Below are 11,088 nucleotides of genomic sequence, written 5' to 3' on the forward strand. Positions count from 1 at the left end.
TGCATTGCTTGCCAAACAAGCCGTCCTTGCACCCCAAATGACAACCAAGGTGAAAGGCCTTTTAAAAGGCCTGAGATATATTTCGCAAATATTCGGTATGTGATTTGCACTAATCATGGCCCACCAATTTGTATTTATAATGGTTGCCATATTTCACAAATAATTGTTGATTTTTTTTAAAAAATAATATATTTTATAAGTAGGGACTAAATTCTCTTTGATTTCATCACAGATCCAAATATTAAAGAACCTGAGATGCAGATTGGTTTCCCCACCGACGTAAAACATGTGGCCCACATAGGGTGGGATGGTCCCTCTACAAATGCCCCAAGTTGGGTAAGCTCTTACGATTTTTATTCAAAATGCATTAAGGTTTTCTGATGAATAATGAATGCTTCTATGTGTGAATTATATGTTGGGCCTCACCCCATTGATCCAACGGTTAGGATCATCTGACTGATGTGATTGAATATGCGGCTATTCAATGCCAGGATCAATAAGCATGTGCATTGATTGGAGGGGTAGAGATAAGCAATTTTAGCTTAAGATGCGATGATTTCAATTTTCTTTTCTTTCTTCTAAATTACACAGATGAATGAGTATAGATCTTCACCTGAATTTTCATCTGCGACATTGGATGCCGACTCCCTGAATAATAAATCTGCTTGTCAAGGTTTGTTTTTCTTCGTTTTCTTTTTATGGTTTCGCCACTGTGCAACGCACGTGCTAACATGGGCCATCTGTGAGACATTGTGCTATTCATTGGTGGGGCCCATTGTGTATTTGATCTGAACATCAAGGAGGTCCACTCATCAGGCTTACATTGGATGTGGATCATTGGCCAACATTTTTAATTTTTCATCTTCTTCATGCATCAGCTGCTGCCCAACTGATAGGCACTGTTCTGATCTATGATGAACAGCCCAGATTTTGCACATGTTCCATGTTAGCATGTGTGTGGTGAGTTCAGAAGCATGTGTCCCATTGGCAGAAGGTGCCTCTCAAATTTGTAATGAATGAGACTAGTTTGGTCATAATCAAACTATTTTCAAATGCAACTGGCAATCTTTCATGGTGCAGATTTACTTCGCTCTGGAGGCCAAGGCTCCACAGCTAAAGACTTACCAGAATTGCCATTGCCAAAGCCATCGAGACGCAAACAGTCTTCCAGTGCTCCCCCTCCTGATTCTCCAACGCTCGAGTCCTCTAACAAACCAAAGCAATCTAAGCGACATCAGTCTGCTGGCAAATCAACTGAAACACCCAAGCCTTCGAGGCGGCACCAGAGTTCTGGCGAAGGGGTGGAATCACCCACGAAAGACCCATCTGGGACCTCAAAGAATGGACGACGGAGGAAGTCCAAGGGATCGTCTGGTAGTGGGTCAACAAGATCATCGAGATCGAAAGATAAATCTGCCGCTTACTCAGATCCTGATGTGAAGAACTTGGAGCAAAATCTGGCTCTAAAATCCATAGAAGAAGAAGAAGAAAGGGTATGATGTGCTTGAGAAATTCATGATCTGTATAGAAATTTACAAAAAAAAAAAAAAGTAATTTCAAGTCTGAGGTCATATTTCTCTTCCAAATACTCAGATTGGCTCATGTGATTAGTTGATGAAAAGCAAACAAAAACATAGGTATTAAATTCTCTTATGCATACTATCTAATTCTTTCTACTGAGTGGGGTGATAAGGTACAGAGAATGGGATCCTTGTAACAAATGAAAAATAGAAAATCTTTGGTCTATGATTCATAAAACAATTTTCAGGATACAAGAGATGGCCTGGAAAGCATTTAATAATGGTCTAACTGTTAAATTTCAATTAGAAGGGGAAGAAGAAAGAAACACAGATATCTGTTCCCTCCTGATTATATCAATATACAAAAATATCAGCGGTCTACCGAAGGCGATTCAGATAATGCACGTTACAGTATAGGAAATCGTCAAATGGTATTTTGAAGGCATTTCGAAGGTTGGTCGTCCATCATTTTGTTTTGTTTTAAGTTCTTACAAAGGGAAAGATTGAAAGATCTAACCAACCGCAACATTGAAATTCAACATGGGATTGAAGGGAAAACAAGTGCTTGCATGGAATTCCAGACACAAGTGGAAATAATTCTAAGAATTAAATGAGTTCAAAACAAGACTCAATTACCATATTGCCAAAAATGGGTGGACGTCATACTCATTTATAAAAGCCACGATGATGCTTTTCAAATGTCATCTTCCATGAACTTCTAACTACAACACTGGAAAGTCAACATCATGGTATTCCTTAACGGTAATGCCCACCATTACCATTACAGTCACCTTAAAAAAGGCCTGTATTAGCAGGACTCTTATGTTGCTGTTACGGCCATTGTGGGTCATTTTTTTTTCCAAAACCCTTTTTGATGTTGTAATCCTTTGTGTTGTGGGCTCCCACCCCGGAGTGAAAATGAAAATTCTCGAAATGATACCATTTTGATGGAGGACAACTAACCACTTGCTCTAAAAGCTTGAACTGATAGAGCATGCCAAATCAATCCCTTTGTCTCATAGCCCATGCCCCACATCCCATGGGTTAAAACCTTGACCAAACCCCCCTCGTGGGGCCCACTTCACACAAGCCACCCGGCCTCACATGGGTAGGCCCTGCCTCACAAGAGCCACTTGCCTCACAGAAGACAGTTACCCCGAGTGTGCCCCTGCATTCCACAAGCCACCCCACTTGAGCCCAGTGTGAAAATGCCCCCACATTAGAGGGTCTATCTCCTAAGTGGGACTGCCTCAATTTCCTGAACATAGGCTTTGACATTGTAGATGATGTCTCAATTCTTCACTTCCAGCACAATGGTTGTCTTTGTTAGAGGAATCTTGACATAGAAGAATTATTTACAAGACTACTTGAGGAAATATTAGATATCCTCCAGAGTGGTTTACATGCCAATCTACTGTATATGCGTGGTACATGTACATGGCACCAGTGTTAGATGGGAATCCGGTGAGTGGAGTGATGTGACTTTCAAGTCAGGGGCCCATCCGATGAATGGCAGCTTAGGTCTCTGAACCATGGGTTAAAACCTCAACCAAACGCCCCTCGTGGGGCCCACTTTACACGAGCCACCTGCCTCACACGGGTAGGCCCCGCCTCACACGAGCCACTTGCCTCACACAAGACACTTACCCCGAGTGTGCCCCTGCATCCCACAGGCCACCCCACTTAAGCCCAGTGTGAAAATGCCTCAGCATTAGAGGGTCTATCTCCTAAGTGGGACTGCCTCAATTTCCTGAACATAGGCTTTGACATTGTAGATGATGTCCTAATTCTGCACAATGGCTGTCTTTGTCAGAGGAATCTTGACATAGAAGAATTATTTACAAGACTACTTGAGGAAATATTAGATATCCTCCAGCGTGGTTTACATGCCAATCTACTGTATATGTGTGGTACATGTACATGGCACCACTGTTAGATGGGAATCCGGTGAGTGGAGTGATGTGACTTTCAAGTCAGGGAACCATCCGGTGAATGGCAGCTTAGGTCTCTGATTGAATCAAACCAAAAAGACAAGAAGTTTGGAGTTGGCTATGCAAGTGGTCTTGATTGTCAAACTAGAGAAACCTCCACAAGATTGATAATTGATCCAATATAATAGTTGAAAGCATTAGATTTTATGAAAATTCAATAACCATTGGTTTGAATAGGAGCAACACATGCCCAACTTCGTACATGTGGCATAGATCCTTTTCTAAGATTGTGTATGCAGTAGAGCCCTTTTTCAAGCTAGAGCATATAGGATTTATGGTTGGCCTTTTGTAACACCCTGAAAATCGGGAGTCGTGCATACGCTCGACTCCCGAGTTCCCGAGGTCACTTATAATCAATTTTCATTAATATGCGATTAATCCAGGTTTAAAGGCGCAGCATGGAATTACTTGAAACATGAAACACAATCACAACTAGTCTGCTGAAATGAAAATAGATCATTATACACATGTCCAAAAGGATATAAAAAGGGTCGCATCAGGGGTTGCCCAACAAAATCACAAAAGGAGTATCATGTCCAAAAGAATAGAGCTGAGTCCATAACTCAGCGATCCAAATCCTGTCTACTAGGCCGACGGGGAACCATCCATCAGCTGAAAGTAAGAGAACTCGTCCTCCTCCTCGAGGCTCGCATCACCAGGCTCCACGAAATCTGTATCACCTGCATCTATGAATGAGTCTATTGGTGTTTTAAAACACCGTCCAAGAGTGGGAGTGAGTGATCAACTCAGTGGGTGCTATTAGCCATAAGTTGTAATAAGCATCAATTATAATAAGAATTTAATGAAAAGCAATCAATCATAAACATCTATCTAGTCTTGTTAATGTGCATGCATGCAGGATGATATGATGTATGCCCTCACCACAACGCTCCCTCGTGCGACAACATCTAACGATCGCCAATGCCAACACTCCCTCAGTGCGACCTCGACTGCCGAGTCGCCAACCTAGCTAATGCCATGCAATGATGATATTAACCGGGTTCTTAGTTAAGTCCATTCATCCAACAGATTTGATAATCTGATATACCCCACATATCAAATGCCCTGAACTAGTTGTCAGGCCAAGTTCCCCAAATGTGTGAGGCTGAGACTCCGTGATCCTTGACCCCGTCGGGTTTCCCCCATCCCCGACTTCAAGCACATGGGGTTGCTGAATGTGGGGTCGCTCGCGGTCACTACGGGGAGGCGCGTCACCCCAGCGTAGGCCGACAGCTCAGACACAGTGTCCCATTCCACCATGCCCGGCTCACGAGACTGTGGATCAATATTCCATCCGGTATCGATGGGCTACAACGGTGGTAAGGTGTTTCAGTTTCCATACATATGTGAGCAAACACGGTTAACAAACTAGGTGGGTCAGCCAGTGGACTAAACCGCACGAGCTCAGGCAAGTATATGGTTGAACGACATCGGGTACAAGCGACCCATGTAGCCTGACTACTGCCGCCCACACATACTCGTCCAAACCCATGGGTTTAGCCTCAAAGTGGTCCTACCAACGGAACCACCTTCGCTCTCCTCATGTTCCTGACCAACCTAAGGGTAGGAATAATGACTCATAGCATGCCAACTACCAATGTAACATCAAGCATATTCATCACCATGTTCTCATGTTGCTCAACATACAATTCAAATTTCTCTAGCAAGCAAACTATAAATATCATGAATAAGGTGTATGTGTGTGGTGTGGGTTGGTGAGGAAGTTAAGCACTTCCTACACCTCAAGGGATCAATTACACAAGAACAATGAATCAACATACTAAGAAGCAACACATATGAGAGAAAAGAAAATCAAACAAACACGAGCATGTAATCATCCATGCACTAGATCATGAGAGGCAAGATTTAACATCAAGGAGAACTAAACATGTCATTCCATACAATCCAACAACATACCATTCCTAGGTTCCTCTAAATTCTTTCATACAATATACCAAACAAACAAAATCATTAAACTCCAACTATAATTGGTGCTAGGCCACCTAAGGATAATAGTCCGCACCTTAAGAGGAGATTTCCATTCTTTGAGATCTTAGGGTTTGGGGATTTAGGTAAAACCATCATTTCCTAAATCAAAATCAAGAAAGACAACATTAATGCCTAGCAATCTACAATAAGTTGCTCTATTGAAGGGAAATATACCGTTCTTACCTCCACTTCTTGGCATAGGTGGGTTTGGTGGAGGTTTTCTTGAGGAAGAGGTAGGGAGTAACAAGATTGAACTCCCTTGGGCCCCACTTTGATCTTTGGCCCACCTCCTCTCCCTTCTTCACTCTCCCTTCCTCTCTTCTCTCTTTCCTCTCTAGGGCAAATTCGTATGGAGAGAGGGGTGCCCCAAAGAAGCCCCTTTTATAATGCCAGATTTGGTACAAATGGCCTCAAGTGTTGGGTTTTTACTATAATAACCCTATAGGAGGGTCTTTCTAAGCTCTAGGGCCCACTATGGGGTGTACAAGTCAATATACACCATAGGATAGTTAGCCCTAATGATGATCTACGTATGGATATGATCGACCCGCCATTTGGATGCGCCGATCGACAGATATGATGAGAAGTCAATTCAACGGTCGCCGATGGTTGATTGAGGCCGCGGCTATACGGATATGAGCAGGGAAATATCCTCACTCTATGTGTGAAGTTTGGTCGCAAACCGACGGTCTGAAATCCTCAACTTTGCATGAGAGTGGACTACTCAATTCATTTAAGTTCTAACTCCTTCTTTTAAGGTATTTGCACTTCTCATGCACTCGTCCTTCAGCTCAAGTTGACCGGTTCTGGACCGTACCCAGGTCCGATTCCCGCGATGGACGTCAAGCCCAATGAGACGGACATTATTCTATAGTTTTGGAACTAGTGGTCCACCAACGAGCGGTCTAGAGCTTGTTTGGATAACTGGGGCAGTTCCGGTGGCCCTCTGACCATGAAACTTATAGGATAGGTGCTTCATGGCCCGATGAAGGGCCATGCAAAATTTGGGGATGATCAGATATGGAGTTTGGTCGCACGGGTCTGATTCGCGATCAACGGTCACCGTACCACGATCGGGTCCTAGAGTTTGTGGACGGGCGTAGAAAAATACATTAGACCCTCATCGTAAAATTATGAAGAAATTCGACGGCTGAAATGTCTTACATTTCAGTTTTTATTTACACGCGCCAGATTCTAATTTTTGGCATTGGTGGGGCGCATCTGGCAAGTGCCAAATTCCACTTCTGGATGTCTACTGGGTCCGTGGTTTGCGATGGTCCCCAAGCCCAGTGAGATCTATGCTCCCTTGAATTTTTATAATTTTCTGACCTTCCCATGTCGCGGTATAGCCCGCACAGGCTGTCGCTAAGAGTAAACGGCCATCTGACTTGGAGGCCCGCACCAGGTTCTATCAAGGCTCGTCTGGTCTATTCAATTGAGTTAATTTTGGTTTAATTTATTTGTGATACTTCACTATGAGTGGCTTAACTGAACAGTCCTGTGACAAATCCTATGTGGACGCCCCAGGACACTGTTCTGGTTGGGTGGGACGTTACACTACACCTGATGTTCAAGTGATCGGGGTGGATTCATTGGCTTCCTACGGTTGATTAATCGGACTGGTGCGGTTCTTTACTGGTATCACCTCTGTATACACTAACATTGAATGCTAATGGTTATTAAGTAGTATTTAGGTTAATTAAATTTTAAAAAAATGATGGATTTTTGGAAATCCAAAACAGTGAAAATCCAGGATGTTACACCTTTGCCGTGCGTAGTTCAGTAGGTGTTAAAGGATCCTATCCATTTCAGATGAACCAGTTCAGAAATCAGGCTCACCTAGTTCAGTAATTTTGAATTGCTTTGGTACTGTTTTTTCAATGTAATTTGATACAGTTCATTCTACCATCATCACATCTTTTCTTTTCTACGGTCTCTTTGCACATATGCTATGTAGTTTGTCAAAATTTTGGATCATGCCACATTAGAAATCTGAATTTGTTTAGTCTCATTTTAGTATTCTGCATTTAGAATAGAATTATCTTGCTCCCTAGAAAACCATTAACCACACGAAATAAATACCACATGTTTATGTGTGGGCAAAGAGGGTGCCTAACACCTTTCCTCTCTATAACTGAAGTCCCTTACTTAAAATCCTAAGTTATAGATCAGGAGTCACTTTTAAGCGAAGGGAGTGAATTCTCTAGCGTTTATAGATTTTACAAGATCTAATCGATTGCAAGATTTTGAATAAATTGGCTAGTGGTGACTTCAAGTCGTCTATATCTAATACGAGTTAGCCCACACATCCTAAATCAAAGACAAAAACTCGTGGTGCTAATTTCCATTCTTCACAGCTCCACCCTCATTTTATTAGTAGAGCCTAAAAATCAGCTTGCTTCATGATTTAATGAGTCATGGGTAGGAAAATGACTTGGGAGAGGATGCTCATCATGATGTTTATATGAAGTCCACTCCAACCATTGAATGCAAAACTAAAATTTAAGTCCTGGAACAGAAAAATAAAAATAAAAATCAGGCGCATTCTTTATTCAGGTGAGCCACACGAAAGGAAATAGTTTGAAGGGTAAGCATTATTATTTTCCTTAGTACAGCCCATATCAATCATGGATTGAGTTGACTTTTTAGCCCTACGTTTAAAATAGGCGCGACCCACCTAGCGATTGTGAAGATTTTATATAAAAACACCATGACCTCATGTGAATTATTTTTTTTTAGCGTATATGTGTTAAGGCCAATGACTTTTGCAGGAAATTGGTCTGAATTTGACTTCAAAAAATAATGAGCTCCACCATGGTGTTCGAGTAAAATCCACATCAATCATCAGATTCATTACCTTATTTTAGCCGTAGGGCCTAAACATCATCTCAGTTTGTGATTCAGGTGAGCCATTGAAAGAAATAGTTGGAGGAGGGACACCCAGAATACTGTTTTCACTCGTATGGTTCACTTGGACCGAGCTGATTTTTGGGCCATACAATTAAAACGATTTACACACCCAATAATCAGGGTAGACTTCCCATAAACATTAAAGTGAGCCACCTCTGAGAATTGGTAGTATCCATATTAACAGAGGATTCTAATTCACATGGATTCTATGATAATTTTGATTTAAATTTCGATTCATACCAAATCCATGCTACCAAACAACTTCTTTCTTCAATCTATCTTACCTAAATCACCTCTTCGCTTGAATTGGTGATTTGATAAAGCTAGAAGAACTAGAATATTTAGAGCAGTATCTTCTATAGTACATGTGTGAAGTTAATGTCCTAATCAAGATTGTAATCTAGTGAGCCCCACTATGGATGGATGGCCATTTGTTTCAAAATCCATTTGTCAGAGCAAAACATACCCATCCCTTTTGTTTACCTTTGTGCACTTAAAAGTTATCCATAGACCATATTTTTTAGCTAACTTCCCCTTAAAAGCTACTTTTTATAAGGCTCAGATCATCCAAATCTATATTCATCTGCAACCATTTCTCGCAGTTGGGTCAACTACATGGACAATCTGAAATCCATAGGTGCCACATCCCATGTAAGGCCTAGGGCCGCATCAGTGATTCAAGTGGACCACATGATTGAAAACATTGTACAGGCAACACTCACCCTCCAAATTATTTCTCATAGTGTGCCCCACCAGAATTACAGATGGGCCTGAGTTTTGGGCCATAGGCCGATATTTTGATGTGGCATCTAATGGTTGGAGCGGATTTCATATAATCATCACACTAGGCCCCTGTAGAAATCATAGATGGACGTTTCTCTCACAAATGTTCCTTGGTGGCCCACCTGAACTGCATGTCAGCCTGATTTCTTTTCCAAAGGTTTAATGTGGGATTACATATTCGATGGTTGGAATGAATTTCACATACACATCATGGTGGGCCCCCTAAAAATGTTATTAAATTTCTTATGTATGCTATCTAATTCTATCGACAGGGGTGATAGAATTTGGGGATAGTATGATGCATTCACCAACAATTGAGAGTCTTTTGTCTATTCTACAAAACAATTTTCAGAATGCAAGCTGTGGCTTGGAAAGCATTTAATGATGGTCTACCTGTTGAATTCCAGTAAGAAGAGGAAGAGAGAAAGAAATGGTTATTTGTTCTATACTGATTAGATCAATTTACAAAAAATTTATACAGTCTAACAAAGGCAATCTTGGTGGTATTGTGGAACTAACAGTGGTGATTTACATATAGCCTATTACTGAAAAACACATACATCATGGTGGGCCACACAAAGACCGGTCCTCAGGTATACAGGTGGTGTTGGGGTCACTATCAAATCCACTTCTCAATTTTTGAGATGTGATTTTACTCAGAAAATTCCTCAAAGTTACTTGCCTTTGGTAATTATTAGGAGGGTAAAAAGATTTACTTGCCCTTATTTTGATGTTGGAGAGGAAACCAAAACACCCATAATAAAAAGATATTATAAGCCTTGTTAAGCACACACACTTAATTGCAATAAAGCTCATGTACATGCCACACATGGGCCTGCATGGCATACATGTGTGAGATATAACCCATCCATCAGGTTAGCAGGGACCCAATATTGGAAACATGTGGATGGACTTCATCTAAGTTTTTCATAGTACATTTATTTTGCAAACTATAGCCTACCTGGCAGGCAGATCAACCAGATTCTTGATGAAGTTCGATGAACTGGACCTCGGACCTACGTGCCATGATGGCATGTGTGGCAGGCTTAACAAAGCTCAGAAATTAAATTTAAAAGAAGAGATGTGAGTGCACAGGTGACTAGGTTGAGAAGCCTACTGTAGCCAAGTCATAATCCCAATTACAAACTAATTGATCAATCATAGTCTTTGATTCGTGGACGGTTGTTTATAAAAATTAGGACCATTAAATTTTATTTTTTATTTTTCATTTTAACCGTCCAATAAATGTCCACTAATCTGATGCTCGAATAATGGAATAAGCTTAATTTTGGTTTCATATCTGGATACTACCTTTGATCAAAAACTTCAGATCAGAGGCCCTGTAATGCAGGACAATCAACCACTTGCTCTAAAAACTTGAACTGTTAGAGTATGGCGAATCAATCCCTTTATCTCATAGCCCAAGCCCCACATCTAATGAGTACGACCTCGGCCAAACTCTCCTCGTGGGCCCCAAATCACATGGGTACCGCCTCACACAAGTCACCCGCCTCACACGAGCCGCCCACCCTGAGTGTGCCCCTGCATCCCACAGGCAACTCCTCTCAAGCCCGATGTGAAAAAGCCCCTGCATTACTCTGATGCCATCTAAAATTCTTGGATGAAAGAAGTCTTCTTGTGTATAAATACAGAGGTAATGACCCCAAATATATATATATATATATATATATATATATATATATATATATATATAATCAAAGAGGTTATACCAAATCTCAACAAACATGGAAGGAGATTATTGGCCTGAACTCTCAGGCTAAATTCATTTGTCGAGGTTTGTCTCTCTTTCCTTTTCTTTTCATAGTTTTGCCACTGGTAGCTGGGTTTGCTGACTTGCAACACATGAGAATGATCTAACAAATCACAACATTGGA

The 11,088-nt window shown here is 41.3% G+C and overlaps 1 protein-coding gene across 1 annotated transcript; it reads left to right on the plus strand.

Moving 5' to 3' along the window:
* LOC131240432 (CRIB domain-containing protein RIC10) lies at positions 1-1,752 on the plus strand. The gene is made up of 4 exons (XM_058238659.1): positions 1-95; positions 233-336; positions 592-673; positions 1,081-1,752. The coding sequence occupies exons 1-4, from the start codon at positions 38-40 to the stop codon at positions 1,497-1,499; spliced, it is 663 nt and encodes a 220-aa protein (XP_058094642.1). The 5' UTR covers positions 1-37; the 3' UTR covers positions 1,500-1,752.
* Positions 1,753-11,088: the final 9,336 nt, after the last annotated feature.

This window comes from Magnolia sinica, chromosome 3 (genome assembly GCF_029962835.1).
Source record: "Magnolia sinica isolate HGM2019 chromosome 3, MsV1, whole genome shotgun sequence".
NCBI classification, from domain to species: domain Eukaryota; kingdom Viridiplantae; phylum Streptophyta; class Magnoliopsida; order Magnoliales; family Magnoliaceae; genus Magnolia; species Magnolia sinica.

Coding starts and splice junctions, on each gene's coding strand:
- LOC131240432 (XM_058238659.1), top strand. CDS start 38: ATGACAACCAAGGTGAAAGGCCTTTTAAAAGGCCTGAGATATATTTCG. Junction 96..232: donor ATATATTTCGCAAATATTCG/GTATGTGATTTG, acceptor ATTTCATCACAG/ATCCAAATATTAAAGAACCT. Junction 674..1,080: donor TAATAAATCTGCTTGTCAAG/GTTTGTTTTTCT, acceptor TTCATGGTGCAG/ATTTACTTCGCTCTGGAGGC.